The sequence below is a fragment of the Phacochoerus africanus genome, chromosome 2 (assembly GCF_016906955.1).
Source record: "Phacochoerus africanus isolate WHEZ1 chromosome 2, ROS_Pafr_v1, whole genome shotgun sequence".
Lineage (NCBI taxonomy): Eukaryota > Metazoa > Chordata > Mammalia > Artiodactyla > Suidae > Phacochoerus > Phacochoerus africanus.
This window is the reverse complement of record NC_062545.1, coordinates 14,101,308-14,126,884: the sequence shown is the minus strand read 5'-3', so window position 1 is coordinate 14,126,884 and position 25,577 is coordinate 14,101,308. Positions and strand designations below refer to the sequence as shown.

The window sequence follows — 25,577 nt, the reverse complement described above, 5'->3', positions numbered from 1 at the left end:
GGCTGGTGGCTACAGCTCCAATTAGACCCCTAGCCTGGAGAGGTCCTAGAAAAGACCAAAAAAAAAAAAAAAAAACAAATAACACCACAACCAGAAACCAACGGTTTCAGACTCATTGGCTCCATTAGATGAGCCCATGCGGTAAAAGTATAGCCTTTGGATTCTGGAAACCCTGATATTTACTAATTCAGCAAAGTTATTAAACTTCTAGCTGCCTCACTTTTCATATCTGTAGAAGGGAAATAACAGACTGTGGTCATGAGCTTGTGTTCGTGCACACTGAAACGACACTGGTTAGTCACAGGCTCCCAGTGCAGGAGGAGCCCAGTAAATGCCCATTCTTGCTTACTGAAGTTTTCTTTAATCATTTGTTCTAAATTCAAAGTCATGGATTTAAAACGAACTCTTTTTTGGGGAATTCCTATTGTGGCTCAGGGGTAACAAACCCCACCAGTATCTATGAGGATGTGAATTTGATCCCTGGCCTTGCCCAGTGGGTTAAGGATCCAGCACTGCCGTGAGCTGTGGTGTAGGGTCACAGATGCAGCTCAGATCTGGCATTGCTGTGACTGCAGCATAGACCTACGGCTATGACTCTGATTTGACCCCTAGCCTGAGAACTTCCATATGCCACAGGTGCAGCCCTAAAAAGACAAAAAAAACAAAAACAAAAAAAACAAAAAAAAACAAAAAACCCAACAAAAACCTCTTTTAAATCTATGCATATTTCTGAATTTACACCTCAATATAAATATTTCACTCACTTACCATCCATGATATAAAGTATATTACCTTTTATTTTTTCTAAATTGGCCTCTCTCAAGTTTCAAAGACCATCTTTAAATTTTGATATGAAAAAACATTTATAGCCATCCTTTTCATGCTTTCTAGCCTTTCCAAAAATTAATCACTCAAATGCTTTTGATGTCTTAGCAGAAGTGAAGCAGAGAACTTCTGACCAAAATCCCAATCATTTAAGTCTGTATAAAGTTTTAAACACAATTCCTCTAGTGCAATCTAGTGCAATAATTTGCAAACAACTTGGAGAACATGAGAACATGTAATTTGTGGGGGGGAGGGGAATATTTTTAAGGATAGTTTTGATTTGAGCTGCATATTTCTCAGCAGAGAACTGCTGTTCGGGCCTCTACTTGGCTAAACAGCAGTGAATGCAACAAATCTGACAGCCATTAACTCATGTTGGTCTGAGTGAGCTCGCCATGCAGGCAGGGGTCTGTATTAGCCGCTGATTTGCTTCCAAGTCTGATTTGAAGTTTTTTTTTTTTTACATTCTTTTTTAAAAATATTATTTTCCATCATGATCTGTCCCAGGAGTTCCCTGTGCTGTACAGTAGGGCCTTGTTGTATACCCATTCTAAATGTAACAGTTTGCATCTACTAACACCAGACTCCCAGTTCATCCCATTCTTTGCCCACTCCCCTTTGGCCACCACAAGTCTGTTCTCCCTGTCTGTTTCTGTCCTGTAGATAGGTTCATTTATGCCATATTTTAGGCTCCACATATAAGTGATATCATGTGGTATTTGTCTTTCTCTTTCTGACTTCACTGAGTATGAGAATCTCTAGTTGCATCCATGTTGCTATAAATATTATTTCATTCTTTTTTATAGCTGAGTAGTATTCCATTTTATACATATAACACATCTTCTTAATCCATTCATCTGTCAGTTTCCATGTCTTGGCTATTGCGAACAGTGCTGCTATGAACATGGGGTACATGTATCTTTTCAAATTATAGTTTTATTTGGACTTATGCCCAGGAGTGGCATGCTGGATCATACGGTAATTCTACTTTTAGTTTTCTGAGAAACCTAAATACTGTTTGTAATAATCTTTAAATAGTTAGGGCCCTGAGTAACTGAAGTATGTCTCCAAGCAGTAATTGAAGTCAGTTATTTATAATTTCTGCTTTCCTTATAGGAAAGGGCCTGGAGGGCAGGGTGTTTCTCCAAGGGCCACTGCCTGCAGAATTTCTAGGGTGCCCAGGCTTACTCCTCTTTCTGTGAACAAGACTCATCCACTAGAATGTCTCTCCAGTCTGAATTCTTTAAAAAGATTGTTTTCATTGCTCTTTACCTAGCTTTTAAATGTCTTTTAAAGTTGCGTTTTACATTTTCATTTACTTGCGCCAGGTAAGCCATAAACTGGTCTATAATTTCGTCAGCTGTGATAAATCAACAAGCAAGTTTCACCAGAGATCTCTGCCCTCGTGCAAAATACCAGAAACTTGCACCTACATGTAGACAACGAGAGGAGCTTGACTTGGATGATGCCTTCCAAGGCGTTATTATGGAAGAAACCCAGGTAGGAGACAGGTCAAAGTTCAATCCAGCGCTTTACCTTGCAACGCATGAGCTCAGCGTGAAGTTCTTCGTGGTGATCTGGCAGGGGTTGGGAAAGCCTCTTTTTGAAAGTTCGCAGTTTCTCCAGGGAATCCGCTATTCCATTCTCGCATTTCTCCCAGTCCTATAACGGGAGGAGAAAGACATTTCATGAATTTTTTTGGGGGGGAGGGGGGAAAAAAAAGAACTCTTTTCTGAATTCCCAGAGAAGGAATTAAAATTATACTGATGACTGCCAAAAGCGTCTCCACACCCCCTGCCCTGGGAGGCCGTATCCAAAGAGCTGAGTCCTAAACGGAATATTTCTTTTGATCTGCGTGACTTTAAGCAGATAATGCACCGTGTCTCCGTGTTCCTTGTGAAAACTGAAATAATACATACTCTCCATAGTTGCTGGAGGATTAAAGGGAATGATAGGTGTCAAGACACCAAGTATGATGCCCTGAATGTTATGGGTGCTCAAAAATGTCATCTCAATCCAAATCTATCTGCAGAGGTAAGAGAATCAGCACGGTACTGTGCCTTTTTCCTAATTACACCCACAACTTCGCCAATGTCCATGCTATCTTAACGCACTATAAAGGATAACAAAGAGTATATGGAATTTCTTTCAGGGTGAAAATACATATGGGTAAGAGAAATTATATGTGGAGTTCTCTTGTGGGGCAGCAGGTTAAGGATCTGGTATTGTTTCTGCAGTGGCTCAGGTCACTGCTGTGGCTTGGGTTTGATCCCTTGCCCAGGAATGCCTACATGCCATAGGTGTTGCAAAAAAAAAAAAAAAAAAAAGGAAAGTGATATGAAATGCAAACATAACGTAACCTTGACTCTGATTCCATTCAATATATAAATAGTATGGGCCACTGAGATTTAAATCGTTACATAAATAGAAACATCTAACTATGAAAAACATGATATTTGACTGGCTTTCTCTTGATAGGATTGAAACATATGTGACAAAAGGCAAAGCATGTAAGACGTAAAAAACCCATTCAAAGCAAAACAGTAGAGGAAGAGAGATAATGCAAAATTTAAAAAAATACACATCTTGTGTGCCAGGTTCTGATAAGCGCTCTGAAGGACCGTGTAGCAGGACAAGTGGTAGAGAATGGAGGTCTGGAACCTGGTCCATCTCCACATACTGACAAAAGAAAACGTACGTGAAGCACTTGTGTTTTGGAAGATTACACATCAAACTGGTAACAACAGTTACCTCTGGGGAAGATCCTAGGATTTGGGGGGTGGCGTAGCAGAAATTTCCTCTTTTACTCTCTATACTTCAAATATTGTCTGAATTTTTTTTTTCAGACACATGTACTTCTTTTGCAATTAAAAAAAAAAAATACAAGGAGTTCTCTTCATGGTTCAGTGGTTAAGGAACCTGACTAGGATCCATGCGAGTTCCATCCCTGGCCTCGCTCAGTGGTTTAAGGATCCGGCATCACGGTGAGCTGTGGTGTAGGTTGCAGATGTGGCTCGGACCCCATGTTGCTGTGGCTGTGGCCTAGGCCCACAGCTGCAGCTCCAATTTGACTTCTAGCCCGGGAACCTCCATATGCATCAGTGTGTGGCTCTAAAAAGCAAAACAAGAAGATACAAGAAAAAAAAAGAAAGGAACCATGGTGGAGACTAGAGTCTTGCCAGCACCCTATCTACAAATTAACCCATATCTGGTGTCTCAGTGACAATTAAATCCAACCAAACATATTTCCTTAATTTTGTCCAATACTCCCCATTCTTGGCCTCCCCGTCCCCAGGCACCCTCCCCACAACTTAAATTACTGAGCTCTGAAGAGGAATCACTCGAGTTTTTTTAGGAGTTAGCCTGGTGCCAAATCCTGCTGCATTGCCCTTCCCAGGATCCCTTTCATCATCTTTCATCACTGGTCCTTTCCTGTCTGAGTTCTTTCTGTCTTCTCTTCTGATGCCTTCTTTTCAGCATAGCAATGAGAAGACACGTTAAGAAGTGTTGGCTACAGTGCTTCCCTGTTCAGAATGTCTTTTGGTTTTTAACAGAACTGAGAGTTTGCCTAAGATCCTCATTTCTCTTTAAGATTCCTTCAGGGAACTTTCTAGAGTACCTAATTACACTACCTCTTCTTATGCACCAGAAGAATAGAAACAAAAACCCCCCAAACCCCCCCAAATGTCTGTTTTGGACAGATTTGTTCCATTCCCCTTTATTAAAATATCTCAGTGTTCCCAGCCTACACCTAGTTCATCAATGCTAAGCAGAGCGAGCACAGGACAAGAGATCCTCTTTCTGCTTAAATATAACAAACTTTTCAACTAAATCATCACACACTCTGAAATTTATCAACATGAAGACAACAAATGTTCATAGATCACAAAGAGAAAAGGTCGCTTTTTACTTTTCCTTACAAAATAGTGAAGCAGGTAAATATGCAGGGCAGAGAATTATTATGACTGTATTTTTGGCATATTTACTCATCACTCAATTAAGAGCTAAAAATAGGTAAGCATTATGGCTATGGTGAAAAGATACAGTAAAATGAGGCTGTATAAACACTAGCATTTAGTTCCATCAACTCCTTCTTTAGGCAAACAGGACCTAGTGTATGATCCAAAAGAAAATAAAACTTTAACAAGAGAATTGGGATTCTCCTTTCCAAGGATGGCTTAGGTTCTAAAGCTTTAATCAAGTCTTTCTACTACATGAATTATAAGGAAATAACTAGAGGTTAAGGTCGGCAAACATCTATCAAAGTGGATGCTTTATACACCAACAAACAGACTGACAAGAAAAGCAAATGCAGTGACTCAGCCATCTCGCCTTACGAAGTCTTAGAAATGTGTCCAAAAATCACATCACAAATAAAGAGAAATATATGATTAACATGTTCTCTACAGAATGAGTTACAGCATTTTTAATCCTTCCCTGAAAGCAGCAAAGAAGAAAAAAAATCAGGCATATTGAATTACTGATGAATCGTGCTAGGTGCAAATAATGCTTCTCTGAGTATATGTTCAGGGGCATTTTGACTGATAGTTTCCTCCACAGGAGGTAATATATTATTAAACAAAATTTGACAGAATGAACCCAATGAGTGTGCATACTTTAAGCACTAAAAAAAAAAGCAAAAATGTGTTTCATTAACTTCTTTGGCTATTATCTCCGATCCAAAAAGTGACAGGCCAGAGTTAATAGATAATCTCACTAAATACATTGCTAATTATCAACATACATAAAATTTCAGTCTGCAGTCATGTTCAGTTTCAAGATGATGATAATATCAACCATGACAGTCACTGTCATTTACTGGGTACTCAGTATGCAGTAGATACTTTGATCCATGATTTCTTTTCATTATTTCATTAAACCCTCACAGTGCCGTAGGCGAGAGCTATAATCATACCCACTCTACAGATGAGGAAACTGAGGCTTTGATGGGTGGAGTTAACCAGGTTCCTTGGTTGATTATGGTTATGACCTGGGTTTAGCTGAATTTAGAGCCCACGCTTTAATTCAACTGCTGATTTAAGTACGTGTTACACAAGCCATGGGAAAGGGAGGGAGAAAAACATTGTGGGAGGTCTGATAAGTCTACATTTCCATGCTATCTGTATCCAACTAAAGGCTTAATATACCTCCTGGAGATTTGTATCTGTAGCAACTTGCCTGGATAAGCTAAGATCAAATCAAGAGTATCTTCTTGGATAGGTTTTTCCCTGCTATAAAATAAGAGATATCAATCTTGAAAACCACTTTAGAGTCTCAGAGTAGGGAGTGGAATCGACTCTTTGCATTCTTGTCTGGATTTATAAAGGCATCTCGTGGCTTCTGGCTTAGTGCTGGCCATGAATCAGTATTCACCGCTTGGATGGTCTTATTTGACTCAAAACTACTTTGTTAGGGGATTTTCCTGAAAGACAAATGGCTGAAAGTTGGGAAACTTTTCTAGTTCATGCAAGACAGGACAAAGTCTCAAGTAAGATACAGGGGATCAGAATACTGCAGGGTACGACTTAATAATCTGTGTTATTGGAGGCTCAGGACAATGCAAAGGAGGCAGCACAACAACTAAATGGCATTAGGCCTAGAGGAGGAAAGAACTGAACTCACTTTCAACAAGAAGGCCAGTTTTTTCTTCTGCTCCTCCAGATGCACACTGGCTGATTTCCATTTCTCTTGGATTTCAGCGAGTTCGGCCTGCAAGGTGGCCTCAGCGCCACTGTCGGCAGAGAGCAGGAGCTGCTTGCCAGCCTCCACGGTGAGAATGTAGCTGCCTTGCTGTCGCAGGAACACTTTTTCTTTGAACTGAAAGGGACCAAAGATTTTTATGTTCTCATTCTTTTCTTCACATTTCCCCACTACAAGTATTTTTAAATAACTCTGAAGGTTTGCATACGTAACATGCCTTCTTCCTCCCAAAAAGCTGGACTGACCTGGTACTCTGTGCCTAAGCGAAGCATCATCGTATAAATAAAGGAGAGGGCAACAGAGAGGGCTTAGTTTCTGCCCCCAAGGTAAACACCATCCCAAGGCAATATGAAAACTGCTCCATGGGATGGATGCCCAGGTTCACAGAGGGACATCCGACCCATCAGGGGTCACAGGGAGGCTTCTTCAAGTGGTAAAAGATTCAAGAACCTTGAAAGACATAGGAACACAACCAGATTAAGAAGGATCTGGTGTGAGGAGGGCCAGGATCAGGGAGAGAACATCTTCACACAGAGAAGTGAGGATGCCCAAACTCGCTCTGTAAGATAAATATGACGCAGTCAGGACACTGGGTTTTCAGTAGCTGGACTACGGGATGCCTGGGGAGTTTCCCTTGTGGCTCAGCAGGTTACAAGCCTGACTAGTATCCATGAGGCTGAGGGTTCAGCCCCTGGCCTCGATCAGTGGGTTAAAGGATCCAGCATTGCCATGAGCTGTGGTGTAGGTGTGCTTGGATCCCACATGGCTGTGGCTGTGGCATAGGCTGGCAACTGAAGCTCTGATTGGACCCCTAGCCGGGGAACATCCATATGCCCCAGGTGTGGCCCTAAAAATTAAAAAAAAAAAAAGAAGAAGAAGAAGAAGAATATAGGATGCCTGGAAGAAAGTGGTAGAAGATGAGACAAGCCCACACCTTGCGCAGGAATTTGGTCTTTATGGTAAAAGTGACTGAGACGAATGGCAGGGTATTGAGCAGCAGGGTAGAAAATGAGATGGAAGAAGGCCACGTACAGGATACACCCTAAGCCAGGTTAGGAAGCTACTGCCTCTCTAGGCAAGAAATCATGAGCACCTAATCTAAGGCAGTGGCAGTAGGGATGGAAACTTGAGGTAGACGAAGATACGGGGAGGGAGAGAAGAGGAAGAGAAGCGCTCCAGACTGACTCTAGGGTTCCTGACGGAAAGACCAGACAGCCGGGGATGACATTTCCCCGGCTTAGGCACATGGAAGGGACTGATGGAGAATGGCTGGTCCAGAGATCACAGGTTCTGTTGGAATGTACAGAGCCTATCACGTCTGTGATGCACGTGGTTACAAATCAAAAAGCTGGCTGATACAAGAGGCGGAGGCCCGGGAGGTGAAGATGCCCATTTGACCCTTCTCCGCTGCTAGGGAGAAACTGAAGCAGCCACGTGTATAGATGGGGTTTGCCAGAGAAGGGAGGAGGCGAAAGGAAGCAGAGAACAATGACCTTCAAAGCGAGAGGCGTCCTTGAGACAGACTGGGAGGGACTGATGAGAGGGTGCGGGCGTCTCCAAGTAAGAGGCAGGGGCCCCCCGACTCCAGGCTGGGGAAAGTAAGGGGCATGGATGAAGAGCATCCACAGGAGCGAGGCTTTCACCTTTGAAACTTCAGTTATATGTTTAAATTGCTCGTGAGTGAAATATGTAGTCAGCGCAACATTCTCCTTTCCTTGCCCCTGCCTTTCCATCCATGCCCGGCTTCACTGAGCGGCTGAGAGGCCTCCGTGGGTGACGTGGAGGCAGCTTCATGAGCGGCTGGGACGCACCACACTTTCGTGGTCAAATAGGGACCTTGGAACACACTGGTGGTCATCTTATCTCAGTATTTCTGTTGACACTGGCGAGCAATGCCTGTCCTCATTCCAATGGCATTCCAGAATCCTTCTGAAGAACGGGGGCCAGGGGAAAGCATGCAGCAGAAATGGAGAAGAGGCTTAAAACAAGCCCATTTTGCACCTCACCTGCACTTCATCAAAGAGGGTCCTTGCTTGCTGCAGCGGTATGGGGACACTTCCGAGACCACTCGTGGGCAGATAGGACACTTCGACCAACCATTTCCGAAGCTTTTCAGCCATCTCCCTGTAGCGCTGCCACTGGCGAATCTGGCTGTCGATGATGCCCCGCCTCTGCTGGGCCCTGCGGATCACCCCCTGCCACTGGTTACTCAGGAGTGTCAATTTCAGGTTGAACTCATCCCTGGTGAAGAAAGAATTATGTGAGGAAGACCGCCCTTGTCCTGCACGTGGTAACACAAGCCACGCATGTACACCTCCCCAATGACCTCGAAGCCCTAAGAGGTGATCCAGGGCAGAGGTTTTCTTTTCTCTTTCTTTTTTCTTTTTAGGGCCACACCTGTGGCATATGGAAGTCCCTGGGCTAGGGGTCCAGTCTGAGCTGCAGCTGCTGGCCTATGTCACAGCCACAGCAACGCCAGATCCGCGACATGTCTGTGACCTATACCTCAGCTCATGGTAACCCCGGATCCTTAACCTACTGCATCCTCATGGGTACTAGCTGGATTCGTTACTACTAAACCACAATGGGAACTCCCCACAGGTTTTCAAATATCATGCCATGATCTGTTATTGGGTCTACTGAAAGTCACTAAATTAATAACAAACTATCCATGTTTGCAAATGGTGGGTGAGTGTGTTCCCGTCTCAGCACAGGTGGAAGACATCTCTGTGAGGTCACTGTCATTTACTCTTTCTCTGAGTGCATCAGAGGCGACAGAGCATAGGGCAGCAGCTGCAGTGGGAGTGGCATCTCTGGACATGCCCAGAGCAATGTATGCAGCATCCGTGTGGGTGGCAGCAGGGGGCGATGAGGAGCCTAGCTTCTTTATACCCTCTCTTTGCAGCTACAATTCTAAGCTATGTTGGAAGAACAAAATTGGGTTATTTTAGCTAGAATCATAAGCCAAGTAAATAAAATTGTTACTTAAAAATACCTTTTTTTAAATTTTATTTTTATAGGGCCACACCTGTGGCATGGCACGTTCCCAGGCTAGGGGTTGAATCAGAGCTGCAGCTGCCAACCTACGCTATAGCCACAGCAACGGCGATCTGAGAGGTGTCTGTGACCTACACCACAGCTCTCAGCAATACTGGACCCTTTAACCTACTAAGCAAGGCCAGGGATCGAACCCACATTCTCATGGATATTAGTCAGGTTCTTAACCTGCCGAGCCACAACGGCGACTCCCTAAAAATATCTTTTAAAACTGTACTCCATCAACTCTCATTATTCCCTCACAATAAACAGCCCTAATCTTTAGCAAATTATTCCACATACTAACCGAAGTCTTTCTTGTGCACTTTAAGTCCATTTCAGTTTTTCTTTAAGAAACGAAAACCATTTAGTCATCATTTTCTGAATGAAGGTTGTCTGTATACTTAGATATTCAATACTATTTAAGCTTTCTCAGTTTCAGGCGAACTCATCTCACATCTTTTAGTTCATTCTTCCTATCTCTGTGTTTTCTATCTTTAAAAAACGTTGGTAGTTGTCTATGACGTTTTCTTTAACATCTGACTGGGGCTCTAGATCTAGTTTGTCCAGTGTCAACAGAATGAGTTTCTTTGTAGATTATAGTGTTATTCATACATTTTTGTACCCAAGTGTACTGTTACTTACTCTTTATTTTACTAGTTTTGCTTTTCTTCCTTCTGGAGGGTGGCTTCTAATCTGAATTGGACTTACCATTCTAGATTTCCACATTCTTGATACCTCCTATTACCTAGGGCGATTATAAACTTTGATTTTGTTACCAAATGTGTTATTAAGTGCTTGTGACCTTGAAATTCTGATATTTATAATCTAACTGCAAAAATTACAAGCATCCATCATCTCTGAAAACATCTAACTCCAGGGTATGTGCGGCTACACGAAGAGAGCCCTGGATCCTGTTTCCTATCAGGCAGCCATCCAAGGACCCCTTGGTGCCTTCATCCTCCCTGTGTAGGACAAAGCTGTCCTGAGCTACAGGACAGCATGAGGAACTACCAAAAACTTGACGCTGGGCTCAACGCTAAACTTCACTCTAAAAAAACCAAAAGGTATAACAAACTTTTAAACACAATACATTTATAATCTAGGACTGTGCTATTTGTCAACATGCTCTCATGTTGAATTCTTTTTCACTTGCAACTTTCAAAGTAACCCTCAGGTCCAATCCTCCCATTTTCATCTCTTTGGTGTTTTTCCCTGTTTTTAACATTTAAAATTTAATAGATGTTGGCTTGTGCATGAATTTTAAATTTTATTTTACTTAATGACTCCAGCTTTTATAATATTGCTACAGAGTAGGGAGGATAAAGCAAAAGATAAGTTAATTGCATTTGAATTTGTCTTATTTCGAAGGCCTTAAATTCTCAGGAAAGCTTGCATTTAAGGTTGGCTTACTTAGAATGGAATAAATATGGCATCACGTTTTGTTGTTCCAAGCTTAACCATGAAAATCTTTCATGCACTTCCAAAGAAATATCCACTTAAAGCTGAGATTGCTTCCAAAACGTTAAAAGAAAAAATCCGTTCAATAAAAATAATGACTTACATATAATCACAACTACTGGTCCTAAATATGGAAAAGATGTACATATGTGATAAAATAAATGACATTTGTACTCCAAATATCACCACAGAAAGTAGATGCGGTAAATATCGTTTCTAGGACATGTAAATACAGGAAGAAATCGCCAATTCACACAGAAGTCTAGAAAGGGGCTAGATTTTACCTCTGCATTTTTAATATAGTGAAAATCTGCTAAATAATAAAGAGGAAGCAAGGTTTCGGGTTGAGTGTAATCAGACTTACGGTAGCAAATCATTTTCAAACATGGAGGCCTTGTCATTGTTTGGGAAACCTGGCTGGTCCTGACTAAAAATTAGGTACAGGAGTATTAGGCTTGATTCTGCTGCTGCTTGGTTATGTGACTTTAGTTAAATCTGCTCACATTTCTGGGCCTCCAGTTTTCAATTATTAAGTAAGAGATTTGGTCGAGGGATCTCTATGCTCCTCTGAGGAATCCAATTTCTGTAATCATAGGAGAAGATTAGGAGCATCTGTTTACAAACCATCGCTACATCACTGATACAAGTCATTCTGTCTATTCATTAGTTCCAGTCTCCTACAGACCACTAGCGAAGGTTGGCTGGGTGATTTCCAATTACTCTATGTCCTTCATCTAATATAACAGCGGTTCCTTAAAAAGATTCAATACTCAGTCATTTCAGAGCGTTAGACAAGTCTTCCCTCCAATTACTGAGGTTGCTTTGCAGTACAATTGCCTTAGGAAGATTGGATATACATTCTCGAATCTGCTCATTAAAAAGAAAATGACCAATTTACGGGAACCTTTCTTCATAATAATATAGCAAAGATCCTACCTGTCATCCACTTGACCTTGTTCTAGAAGATGCTGCCCATCAGTGATAATCGAGTGCAAGATCTGCTGACGACTGAACATCTCTGCTTGAAACAACTGTCATTTTTAAAAAAGAAAAAACGTAATTTAGAGCCCCTAATTTCAGGGACCAGTTCTCTAACAATTTCCTCAAAATTCTGGTTTAACCAAGGCTATGAAAAATATCTCCAATCAGGATGTGTGTGAAATCCTGCAGTGTAGGAAAAACGTCGTTTTAAACCATCAAACAAGATAAACTTAAAGATACAGTTTGGTTTTTATTTACTAAAACTAAGTAACTAAAATTAAAAATATGTTTCCCTTTTTTTTTCAAAATCACCTAATAAAGTTAGTTTAATGCATGATCTGTATTCTGGTTTATATTACATATAGAATATGGTTCATTTTCAGATACAGAATAGCTTAAGACCTTTCAAAAATTTGAATGGAAAAAAGTCCATCCTTTTTTATACTCACCATTTAATTTGCTTCAATTCAATTTAATTCAGTTAATAAACTTATTTCACTACTAACAAAAGGCAAAAGAAAGTCCTTTGAATTATTTTCACTGTTTTTAAAAAGCTTTACCGAGACAGATTTCCACATCATACAATTCACCTATTTATTTATTTATTTATTTTTTGTTTTTTCCTCTTTTCTAGGGCTGCACCTGCAGCATATGGAGGTTCAGGCTTGGGGTCTAATCAGAGCTATAGCCGCCGGCCTACACCACAGCCACAGCAACACCAGATCGGAGTCACATCTGCAACCTACACCACGGATCAAGGCAATGATAGATCCTTAACCCACTGAGTGAGGCCAGGGATCGAATCCACAACCTCATAGTTCCTAGTCGGATTCGGTAACCACTGAGCCACGACAGGAACTCCACAATTCGCCTATTTAAAGTGTACAATTTAATGATTTGTATTATGTTTATAGAGTTATACGATCATCAAATCATCACCACTATCAATTTTGGACCATTTCCACTGCCCCTTAAAAGCTCCTTACTCATTAGCAATCCAATACCCATCTCAGGGGGGCCTCCAGCCCTAGGTAACCATGGATCTATTTTCTGTTTCTGTGGGTTTTCTGACTCTGGACATTTTACATAAACAGAATCATGTGATTTACTCTTTTGTGACTGGCTTCTTTCCACTTAGCATAATACTTTCAAGGTTGATCCACATCACAGTATGTATGAGTACTGTGTTCCCTTTTTATTGCTGAGTAGTATTCCACTGAATGGATATACCACATATTATTTCACTATCATCAGTTAGTAGATATTTGGTTGTTTCCACTTTTGCACTACTATGAATAACTCTGCAATGGCCAAAATTCTGGTATAAGTTTTTGTGTGCAAATATATTTTCTTTTCCCTTGGGTGTCTACCTAGGAGTGGTAATTCCATGCTTAATGTCTGGAGGAACTTGCCAGACTGTTTTCCAAAGCAGATTCACCATTTGACATTTCCGCCAGCAATGTGTGAGCATTCCAATTTTTCTATCCCCTCATCAACACTTGTTATCTTTTTTACTGTAGCCATCCTAGTGAGTACGAAATGATATCTCATTTTAGTTTTGATTCATTGTGTTTTATTTCATCATTGGTTAACTCTGTAAAACTGGACTTAAAAATACCTCACACATTTAACTTCTCTATTTTTTTAAATTTAAGCAAAATGGGAGTTCTTGCGGTGGCACAGTGGAAACGAATCTCACTAGGCACCATGAGGTTCCGGGTTTGATCCCTGGCCTCGATCAGTGGGTTAAGGATCCGGCATTGCTGTGAGCTGTGGTGCAGGTTTCAGACATAGCTCGGATCCTTTGTTGCTGTGGCTGTGACGTTAGCCAGCAGCTGTAGCTCCAATTCGACCCCTAGCCTGGGAACCTCCATATGCTGTGGGTGCAGCCCTAAAAAGCAAAAAAAAAAAAAAAAAAATTAGGCAAAATTAGTTTCTCTTTTAAGTCTTGTATTAAATTTTTCTCTTGTTTAGGCACATCCTGTCTCTCCATTTGTGTATATTTCACAAACACATGGAGCAACTTAGTTATATCAGTAAATAGCAAAATAGAGACTAAGCAAATTGATTAAATTTGCTTTTTGTATTGAATTCTCTCTTGTTTCTTGAGAAATGATTATAATGTAATTTGAGCAAGAGGTACACTTGGAGATATTTGGTGGCTTGATTTCCTAGTATAACATGTATACATGCTTTTTGAAGAACTCAACAGCTTCCATTTATCAAAGACTTTTGATCAAAGCATAATCTCTTAAACAACCAGCCTTAGCAACATTGGTATAGTCTGTAACTCAACTGGGAAATTCTCTAACCTTCTGTATTCTCTCCACACACCCCTTTGCTTCCCCACTACTCCTGGTAAGTAGATTCTGGCACCATACCTTGCAGGATTTTGAAGCCTACCACTTGCTTATAACTGACTATGGAACAAAGACTTGACTTGACCACATTTTTGTGATTAGCATATCAAAACCTCAGGTTTAAGTAGGAAGGCAAAAACAGTGCATTCATTTAAGCAGATTCAGAACACAGCACTTTCATTTTTCCACATGGCATCTTGCAGCATCTTCCAAAGGCCAAAGACTATTTTATTATCCCCAAATCTACTGGCATAACTCACCTCGTGTGCCCTCTGCTGCTCCAAAAGATGCTGATAATTGCCTGAAATCTCTACGGCTAACTTCTGTTCCGTTTGAACCAGGAATTCCATCCATGTTTCACATTTTTCCAAGAAAGTCTGATGTTGTAGCAAAAATGACTGTAACTTACTGACAGAATGAAGGGAAAAGAATAACGGTGATGTTGCTTTTTTTCATATAGTTTATAGCATATAAACCTAGATTAAATATATTCTGCCTTGGATTTTAATTTGGCCCCCACAAAGCTTTCATGTTAGGTGGTAACAAAAGATAAGGAAATTGAAGGGAAAAAAAAGTTCACAATGGTAAGTTTTTAAAATGATAAAATATATGTATTGTTAATATATGTACTATGTAAAAGTTTATTTTTTGATGAAAAAATATTTAATTTATTAAACATGGGAAACCACTTCACAATTTGAGTTTTCCATGTTTTGTTCAAATTCTGTGAATATCGTTGGAAAGAAAGACCTAGAAGTTATAAATAGACACAAAGCATGAACTTATTTTTACCAAAACATCAGAGTGGCCAAAACATCTCTCAGTTACCCTACCTGAATCTTTCTGTAGTCTGAGAGGAGATCAGAGACCAGTGCCGGTTCAGATTCTGCATCCTTTTGATTTCCTTATCATTCAGGGGCAACCTATAGCCAAGCTCATTTAGACGGTCTAAATCTGGGACCAGGCTGCTGAATTTTAGCATCTGTCCCTGAAAGCAAGATGGAAAAAGCAGGTTTAGCACCGTGGTCAGAAAAGGCAGAACTCTTTCAAAGTGCACAGTGAATTTCTGATTCCAAGAAGGAGCTGGTCTTAGGTCTCCAATAAAGACATGTTACATCTCAGAGTTGCCTCCTGGTACAGTGGGTTAAGGATTTTGCATGTCACTGCTGTGGCTCTGGTTACACCTGTGGCTCAGGTTTGATCCCTGGTTGGGAACTTCCACATGTGACCAAAATAATAATAATAACAATAGGAAGAAGGAGAAGAAAAGAAGAAGAAGGAGAAGGAGAAGAAGGAGAAGAAGGAGAAGGAGAAGGAGAAGAAGAAAAGCTGTATTTCCTCATCAGTTTCCACTGCCACTGCTACTATTGCTTCCACAGCTACTCATGATCCTTTACTGAACATTCACTTGATTTATTTACTCATAACTAATTCTTGCTTCAACTGATAAAGAACGAAAATGGTGTTGATGACTGAAAAGACTTATTTCTTACTCTTTAGATTTCATTTGTCCATCTTGATCTGCTCCTTTATTATTATTTACTAATAGTAGTGGCTGTAACAGTAATAGCTAACATTTGTTGAGCACTTATGAACCAAGCATTGTTATAAGGGCGTTACAGGTAATAAGTCATTTTATCCTCAAAATAATCCCATAAGGTAAGAACCATTACTATCCTTTATTTACAATGAGGAAGAAGAGGCACAGACACTTTAAGAAAACTGCTCAAGGGCACCCAGCTAGTAAATGGTAGAGCCGGGTAAGCAAGATTTGTTGGATTCTCCCAGCTGGAGCTCTGAAATCACCACGTATTTTCTTATGAGCTTACTTTTAGGTTCTTCACCCCAACACCAACATAGAAAGCAGTCTATGCTTTCAGATCTCTTTCCACCCTTCATACACAGGACAAAGCTGCCTGTCCTGGTTTTCCGGTGAGCATTCATAACTTCATCTAAGAAATTCAGGAAGAAGAAAAGGTGGGGACACCTTTGGGTGTCTGTGTTTTCTCTTTGCATCCTCTGCAAAAGGCTCATAACCCTGAAGAAAGTATAAATCTTTCCAACTGCTGATGCCAAAAGCAAAGTATCAGATGGCAGAATTTCCATGAGTAGACATCAGCAGTGACCAAAACCATCATGACCCAGTGCTTGTCATGGGGCTTACAGAGAGTAAGGTACTATTCTAATAGGAGAGACAACAGCAGTCACCTAATGACATGAACACCATTAGATGGTATGATAAAATACTGAAGAAATAGAACAGTGGGCTATGAAAGTATGACACTGGGGAGCTTGACCACAGAGAGACAGGGAGGCTTTCCCAAGAGACAGACATTGAACAAAAGGACCAGGAGTTGATTCCTTTGGGGCGGAGGGAGTTGGTGGGGACAAGGAATGAATTCCAGAAGTGGTGGCGGGGGCAGAGGTAGCACACATAGACTGGAAGGCACTGTAGCCCCCACGTGGCTGGACAATGAATAAAGGTAAAGGCGAGACCCTTAGGAAGGTGGAAACAGGTATTGCTTGTCCTGATAATTCACATAGATCTTTATCCTGAGAACAATGGGAACCCATGGAGGGCTTTAAGCAGAGGAATAATACAATAAAATGTGCATGTCTACTGTATTATTTTATTGACTTTAAAATAGTTTATAATTAAGTAAAACCCTTTAAAAGAAAAAGACTCTTGGGGTAGATTATGATGGAAGATAACATAAGAAAGAGAATGCATATATATATGCATGACTGGGTCACTACTGGATAGCATAAAGTGGCACAACACTGTAAATCAACTATACCTTAATAAAAAGAAAATTTAAAAAATAAAAGAAAAAGCTCATTCTGGCTGTGAGTTGGAGGGGAAGGGGTAGCTGGATGGAGGTCCATGGAGGCTGAGGCTGTGGCACTGGTCCTGGGAGAGACTGGGAGGCTTGAATTAGGAGGGAATGAGGTGGCTATGGAGATGGGAGGTTCAAGAGTATGAAGGAGGTGATGGACTGGGCAGGGGAAGGACTAGAGTCCGGGTGGAACTCCAGGACTGCCTCTGTGGAGTCTCCCATCATGGGCTCACTGCCCTCACTCCTCCCAAGAGAAGAGGGGAACAGAGCGGGCAAGAACTTCCTTGGGAACTCAAGAAAAGTAGCCCAGTCTTAGGAGCTTTGAGTTTTCTTTACTATTCTGAGGACAGAAGATAGATGATCTGGGACTAGGACCTAAACACACTTACCTTAAGTTCCTCCATCCTTTCCTGGATGGTTGAGAGGTCAGAGGAGTGGCTAGGGTCCTGTCCTTGCAGGATTTCTTCAGCTTCTTCTATCCAGGCCTCCAAAGCTTCTAAACTCTTGGTAAAGGTTTCATAGTCAAGAACCCCGGCCTTTTTTCACAAAAGAAAATTGGTATTTAGAAATCTAGTGAAAGGGCAAGTGGATATTAAAATTACTTTTCCTATTCTTGTGTATATGAAATTGCCATTCCTAAGAGACATTCCTAAAGAGACAAGGCCACATTGGTTTAAATTCTCTTTTCTTTGTTAATGTAATTTCCCTCAAACTTGGAATTACTTCCTTTTACCATTAATTAAGCAATTATTTATTTATTTATTTTTCATTTTTTTTATTACTCAAATGAATTTATCACATCTGTAGGCAATTATTTATTTTTAAATGTATTATCAAATAGAAGTATATTCTGATTCTTGCAAAAACTTGTTATGTAAACATGACTGTTAAAGTCACTTGATGCTGATTAACTGAACATATTTTACCATGGAGGGAAGCACTGATTTAGGGGCAAAATTACGGAAAAGTGCGCAAGACTCCCACCTTCCCTTGACCCCACTGGAACTTCCAAGTTTGTTTATTTTTAAACTTTTCGGTCTTAAAGGAGGCATGGTCTCAGTGGTGAAAAAATTCTTCTTTCCCAGCACTGATGCCCAGATGTTTACAGAATGTCCAATTTATAACACCCACTGGATAGGAGCACTGTACCTGTAACGTGGTCTGCTGTTTGCAAAGAGCCTGTTCCAGGGCACTTAGCTGTTGACTCAAAGACAGTTGATCAGACTGAATGGCTGATGCTGCCGAAGCGTCCACTTGTTGCTTGAGTTGCTCTCCCAGCTCATGGAGAACGAAAAGGGAATCGTTCACTGTCCCCAGTCCTCTGAGGAGGTCCTAGAGAAGATGAAAATTTGCTCGTCATGCAGTGATACATTAAGTGTACTTCTTATCAGAAACAGTCAGCAAAGGGTCACACATCTACAGACAGTAAATAACCATCACCTGCAGAAAAAGAAATTAAGAATTGAATTTGATTCTTAAAAACATGTATGTGTATTAACATTTGAAAAGTACATGTGCTATTTTGATTATAAAAGCCACATAAGCTCATTGCAGGACACTGGGGAAACGCCTTATCTGTGCAGAGCCAATGACTACAAACATTTCGGTAGTTTTTTTCCTGCCTGTTCATGTCACTGATATCAACTTGAAAACCCAGTGCTACATGGTACCTTTTTTGACTTAATATTATACACACCGGGAGGAGTTGCAGGTGTGGTCAGACAGTGGTCACAGTACACCCTCCCCTCTCAGTGGGTGTGGATGCCAAGCTCTGGTGAGCAGGAGGAAGAGTGAACGCTATCTCCCTTCTTTTCTGTGGCATCTCCTGCCTCTTCTTTTTGTGGGACCCTCTTAGATGCTCCAAATTATAAGCTGGTGGAAATTCCCTGTTTCTGGTTTCCACCTGCCTCTTAGGGATGACAAATGACTGATTCTTCCAACTGTGGCTGGTGCTCCACCAGACACAGAGCCTGCCATGTCTGTGCAGTGACAAGAGTGAGAGGACGGAAAACAAAGGGCAACTTGACCCTTGACAGAGAGATCAGGAAATTCACACTGATCATTCAGAGCACTAGGCTCTAAACCAAGCGTACCTCAACTCGAGAGGATTGAAAACTGAAAATAAAAAAATCTCATAAACTATGTGGAAAGAGGAAGAAGAGCACTGATTTAATTTTAAGTATTCACCTTCAGCTTTAAAGTGATTATTCATTAGTAGATGCAAACTATTAAATTTAGAATAGATGAGCAATGAGGTCTTACTGCATGGCACAGCGAACTCTATCCAATCTCTTGGGATAGGCCATGATGTTAGACAATAATGAAAGAAAGAATGTACATATATGTATGATTGGCATAACATTGCAAATCAACTATACTTTAATAATTAATTAATTAAAAATGTAAAGGAACGTATATATATATATGTATGACAGGGTCACTCTGCTGCACAGCATAAAGCAGCACAACGTTGTAAATCAACAGTACTTTAAAAAAGTTTAAAAAGATATTAAAAAGTGATTATTCATTATTCATGGGACGGTCTTAGCATGGGTTAAACTGTCACTTATGTGTTTTTTATAACTTGCCTAATTCTAACAAATGGTTTTGTGAAAGTTTATAAGAAGATCTTTGAAAGAAGTTCATTAAAATAAAGACAAATAAGGACAAACAGTAAGAGGCATGTGGTAGGCGAAACAAGAGAACCATTCCCGAAAACCTTAAGTAGGTTATTGGCAGCTGCAGTGAAAAAGAGAAATATTAAAAAGCTATTAAAAAGAAGTACGCCCATAAATCAGGAGAGAAAGACTTCTTCCTACCATTAAGTTCTTAGAAGAAATTGTTAGGTTGATGCTTACGTAAGAGATAATGGACCAAACTGGACAATACCTTTTAACAGCAGATTTTTAAAAGAGGTAACATTACTCTTTGTATGGTCATTTCTTATATGGACCATCTCTGTAAAAACAGATAGCCCAAATATTTCACATGGATTGTATGGGAAAACAACGCTTTAAAAATAAAACAACGGAAGGTATCTCTTAAATCGGATACATGTGCAATTGTGTTCTGAAAAGCTCAAAGCCTCTTGGGTCCTTAAAACAGTTACTTTGGGAGTCTCGTCTCGCATGGAGCCATAGCAAAAGCTCACACACCGCAGGAAGGGCCCTGCTCAACGCGAGGCGTCTAAGACTGACATGACGGGAGGGCACAATCACTCCTGAACATACGTTGCAATCTTGGATCCACGTGGCAACTTCATCGTCAGCAATGTCCTTGCTCGTGGCCGCCTTCAAGAGCTCCTTGGCTCGAGCCTCCTGCTGTTGAACTGCAGAGGCGCACTGTTTGGAGTAGTCCTTGTATCGTTGCCAAAGCTGAAGCAGGGCCTTGCTGGAGTGCAGCTGCTCAGCCATCTCTTCCAGCAAGTTATTCCATCTGGAAACAAGAGCCAACACGCATGGGCAGAGCCCCACGTCTCACCAAACACTGTTATTTACTATTTTATTTTTCATGACCCTCGTTCATGTGAATATGCAAGTCAAGCAGATGTCCCATTTCTATTTAATGTAATAAGAAGGGACACGTCACACTCATATTTCAAGGGCAGGTAGTAGGAATGAGGTCAATTGTGGGGTCGATAGCAGTTCTAATTCCTTTCTAACTCTCTTCACTACATTCACGTGTCCTTAAATTCCTTTTCTGAAAGTCAAAATATCAATAGGATAGGACCCATAAATTCAAAATGCCAGCGGTGTCATTATATCATTATAATAAGACCATGCTATAAATAACGAGCAACAGGGTAAAACCAGCATGTCCCATACCTCATAGTGACTTCTTTCAGTGTATTGGTCAGCGTTTCTGTCACAGGCGGGTGACATTCTTTTAACAGTTGGTTGGTGACAGAGCCGAATTTCTCTAAGCTCTTCTCTTGTTTTTCCAGATCATCTTGAAGTTTCTGCCCCAAAGAAAAGTGCCACAGATGACATGACAGGACCTAAATTCTAATGATTAAGTTTTAAAGTAATTTATCGCTGTTGTCATAAAAAAGGCAATACAAATACATAAACCACGACTTTGCCCCAATGCTTTATGTTTTCTTTAGATAATCTTTTTTCTTTTTTGTGTTTTTATGGTGTGAGGAGGGTTTGGGTTCTCATCAACTGAGCTTTCTTGGAGTGGGATCTGGAAGTCTGCTGGGAAAGCTCACACAGGGAGCCCTCACCCAACATCGAGGAGGAAGCCATGGGGCTGGTGTGCCTGTGACCTGTCACTCTGTGATTCTCTCTGCTACCTAAGGTCAGAGTCCAGAGCTCTACCTGTCTACTTACCCAGAGATGCTCTACCAGCAACTCCTGCTCAAGAGATGTTAAGTAGTCCTAGCTTTTCTGAGCACCATCTCTAAGTGTGTTTGCTTGCAAAGAGTATGTATTAGGCAGGCAGCGGGCTTGGTAGAGTCTTCTACCAAGAGCCAGTGAAGAAAGGTATTTCCCTAAGACTCAGTTCTTAGTAAAACTCCATAGGTGAGGCAGATTGCTGAGTGCCATCAAATTAAAATATGAAAGGAATATGCTCTGTGTCTGTGATCCATTTCTGTTTTGTAGATAGGATCCCTTGCGTCAATCTACAAAACAGAAACAGATCAAGGACAGGAAAAGCAGACTTGTGGCTGCTGGGGGGGAGGGGAAGGGAGAGAGGAGAGGGAGTGGGATGGATGGGGAGTTCTGGGTTGGTAGATGCAAATTATTACATTTGGAGTGGATAAGCACGGGGAACTATATCCAATCTCTTGGCTTAGAACATGATGGAAGAGAGTATTAAAAAAAAAGAACAAACATATATGCATGACTGGGTCATTGCGCTGTACAACAGAAATTGAAGGAACACTGTAAATCAACTACACTTTAATTCAAAATTCAAAAAATAAAATAAGGGGTTCCTGTTGTTGCTCAGTGGTAACAAACCCGACTAATATCCATGAGGACTTGGGTTTAATCTCTGGCCTCGCTCAATGGGTCAGGTATCTGGTGTTGCTGAGAGCTGTGGTGTAGGTCGAAGATGTGGCTCAGATCCTGTGTTTCTGTGGCTGTGGTGTAGGCTGGCAGCCAGAGCTCTGATTCAACCCTTAGCCTGGGGACTTCCATATGCCACATGTGGGCCCTAAAATTAAATAAATAAATATTAAAAATAAAATATGCAAGGAATAGACCTTGAATCCTTTCATATCTTAAGGCAGCAGATGTGAAACACTGAGTGAGCTCAATTAAAAAATGCTTCCAGGAGTTCCCTGATGGATCAGCAGGTTAAAAATTTGGCATTGTCATTGCTGTGGTTCAGGTTTGATCCCTGGCCTGGGACCTTCTATATGCTTCAGGTGTAGCCAAACAACAATCAAACCAAAAAAAACACCACCAAACCCAAAAAACCAAAACCCAAACAACAAATGCTTCTAAACTCCTCAACTGAAGTTATAAAAGGTGCTTTTAAACTTACTACTCTCAAAATAAGTTTTAATGATTCTGCAACAGCTCTTTAAGGTTTAAAGCAATTATAAACTTATTTTATGCTTCCTCTGTCTTGTTCCTCCCCCGCAAAAAAAAAAAAAAAAAAAAAGGCATTCCATTCAGAAAGTCTGCCTATCAGGTCAGCAACATATAGGCTTTGATTGCCAAGCGAGGGATGGCGAGGGAGATGAGGGTCCATGCTAGGGTCTTGCTGACCTCCTGGCCCTCGGGCTCTGCCCTGCCCAGCCCATGGGCTGCATTATTTAGCCAGGGAGAAAGGGTGGCGGCAGGTGGGAGCGCCCAAGTCCGCAAGGGAGCAAGGGCGGCCGCTGATGGAGGGCAGGGACCTGAGAGGCTGTGCTGTGTTTAAGTCTAAGAGCAGTGACATCCTTCTGGATGAGGACAGTGATGGTCACGGACACTCAGGAAACCAGGCAGGAAGTGCTAGAGAAGGAGGAGTCTGTGTGCACGTCGGCCAGACCACCGATGTTATGCCAACTGCAAAGCAAATGACGGAAGGGTTTAAAATTTTACTGCTTTGGCTATTTTTCTTTTTGTTTTCTTTTCAATCCCTTAGACTATATTTGGAGAAGCAGGATACAAAGAGAAAGGGAAGACATAAAAGGTATCCACGGATCAAGGAGGTTGATTTGGGTATAAAATAATTTTATAAAATACATTCATGGGGATATATATGCAACAGAATTTTAAAAATCCTTTCATCATATACCAGCTATTCTAGACTTTGGTATCCACGGGAAAGTCTGATTTTATAAAAAAAATAAAGTAGGTTAAATTAGTTTTAGATATTAAAAATAACAAAATGTAAACAATATACCCCAATAGTCCAGGATGATGTGCACATCTGCTCATTTTAAACTTTCTCAAGGAGTTTCCATGGTGGCTCAGCACAAACGAATCTGACCAGCATCCATGGGGACGCCGGTTCGATCCCTGGCCTTGCACAGTGGGTTAAGGACCCAGCATTGCTGTGAGCTGTGGTGTAGGTCACAGACGTGGCTCGGATCCAGCATTGCCGTGGCTGTGGGGTAGGCTGGCAGCTGCAGCTCCAACATGATCCCTAGCGTGGGAACCTCCATATGCTGCAAGAGCAGCCATAAAAAGACAAAAACAAAACAAAACAAAAAACCCTTTCTCAAATTAAAAAAAAAAAAAAAGTTACAGATGGGTTCAATTGTTCCTTACCTGAAGATTGTCTACCTGAACCTGCACAGCTTCTAAAGAGCCGGTCAGCAGACGGAATCGAGAAAGAGAGTATCTGGCGTCCGTGAGGAAGCTGTTTATCTCATCAAAGGCCACTTTGTGGTGGCTCCACTGATCAAGCACGGACTTCAACAGGATCTTTAATTGCCCAGCCTTTTGAGAGAGACAGACACTTATAACTGCATAATACATAAAATAAGAAAATACATATTCCATTGATGGAAAAAAGATTAGCATTTAAGAAGTTCATTGGGTTTCAGGCATTATAAATAAACTCAAATTTAAAAAAAAGATTTGAAATGTAAGATGTAGCAACGTTGAAATTTACACCTTTCATACATTTGATCTCTCGGTCTAAACTAAAATGCTTACAAAGGTTTTATGTGTGTATATATATATACACACATATAACCTTCATATAGAATACACATTACACATATACAAAAAAGTGATACATACTGTAATTTAGGAAATATGTTAAATGTGTTTTAAATGCATCAACTCATTTGATCTTCATAACAACCTTACGAGGTGGATGGAATCATTCCTCTCATTTCATAGATAGGAAACTGAGGAACAAAGAGGTTATAAAAAATCACCTGAGATTATATCGTTAGAATGTGAGAGACCTAGATTTGAATCTAGGCAGTCTGGTCTCAGGAAATGAAACCTACCCATCATCTATCCATTTACCTACCTACCTATCATCTATCCATCAACCTATTTATTATCTATCTAGCTATCTAGCTATCTAGCTAGCTATCTATCTAGCTATCTAGCTAGCTATCTATCATTTTATCTATCTCAGGTATGAACATACACACAGATGGTCACTCAAAAGAATATCTTTCCCTATACTTATCTGCCACAGAAAAGTTTTTAGTTTGATCTGTATCATTTAGAAAGATATATCCTTTGGACTTCCTGAATTTGTCTCCCAATCTTCTAAATGTAATCTTTTGAATATGGAATATGGCCATAATTAAGAAAAGAGATCATACAAGCTAATTTGCACCTATAGTCTCTGCTCTTCTTCTTAGCATAAATAAAAAAGGTTGAAACCAATCAAGTTACTATCTCATGGGCCAAAGGCCTAAGAAAACATTGCCTCGGAAAAGAGGCGATACACACAGGTGGAGACAGGTGCCAGGGCCTGCCCTAGACAGTCAGGAACAGACACGGACAGAGAGCCAGGAGATGGATGAGAATTGTTAAGCTATCTACTTCTTCTTTATATTATTTTTGTTTTTCATGTGAAGATATTTCCTTGAAAGAAGCAATTTATTTATATAGTAAGTTGTCTCCTAAGAATTGTGATTATTTATAAAAGTGCTTAAAATGACATAAAATAGATTTAAAATAGGGTTAAAGACGAGGTAACAGCAGGCTAGAAAGCTGGCAGCAGAGGAGGGCACACAGACTGTGAGACTGGGTTTGCCTCCACACCCTTGTCCTGTCACTTAACCTGTTTGCGCATCAGCGCCCCCCTCTGGAAAGCGTGGATAATAACCACTCGAGCAGGTGTGTGCAGAGCTGTACTTGTTGTTACACATTTTTCTCATTGGAGGAGTCAACATTCCATTCAGCACACATTTATCAAACGTCTTCCTAGATCTGATTTTTAATGAGATAAATTAAACCAACAAGTA

General features: G+C 40.8%; 1 protein-coding gene across 17 annotated transcripts in view; it reads right to left on the bottom strand.

Annotated features, from left to right (window-relative positions):
• The window catches only part of SYNE1 (spectrin repeat containing nuclear envelope protein 1), a 479,896-nt gene that overhangs the window by 72,438 nt on the left and 381,881 nt on the right, over positions 1–25,577 (bottom strand). For all 17 annotated transcript variants that reach the window (XM_047769899.1, XM_047769909.1, XM_047769910.1 and 14 more), the window contains 11 exons: positions 23,911–24,081; positions 21,025–21,158; positions 20,431–20,635; positions 18,350–18,532; positions 17,590–17,736; positions 15,197–15,351; positions 14,624–14,771; positions 11,959–12,053; positions 8,532–8,766; positions 6,448–6,642; positions 2,362–2,487 (listed from right to left, as the gene is read on the bottom strand). In XM_047769899.1, the coding sequence (XP_047625855.1) occupies positions 2,362–2,487; positions 6,448–6,642; positions 8,532–8,766; positions 11,959–12,053; positions 14,624–14,771; positions 15,197–15,351; positions 17,590–17,736; positions 18,350–18,532; positions 20,431–20,635; positions 21,025–21,158; positions 23,911–24,081 (1,794 nt within the window). The remainder of the gene's footprint in view (positions 1–2,361; positions 2,488–6,447; positions 6,643–8,531; positions 8,767–11,958; positions 12,054–14,623; positions 14,772–15,196; positions 15,352–17,589; positions 17,737–18,349; positions 18,533–20,430; positions 20,636–21,024; positions 21,159–23,910; positions 24,082–25,577) is intronic.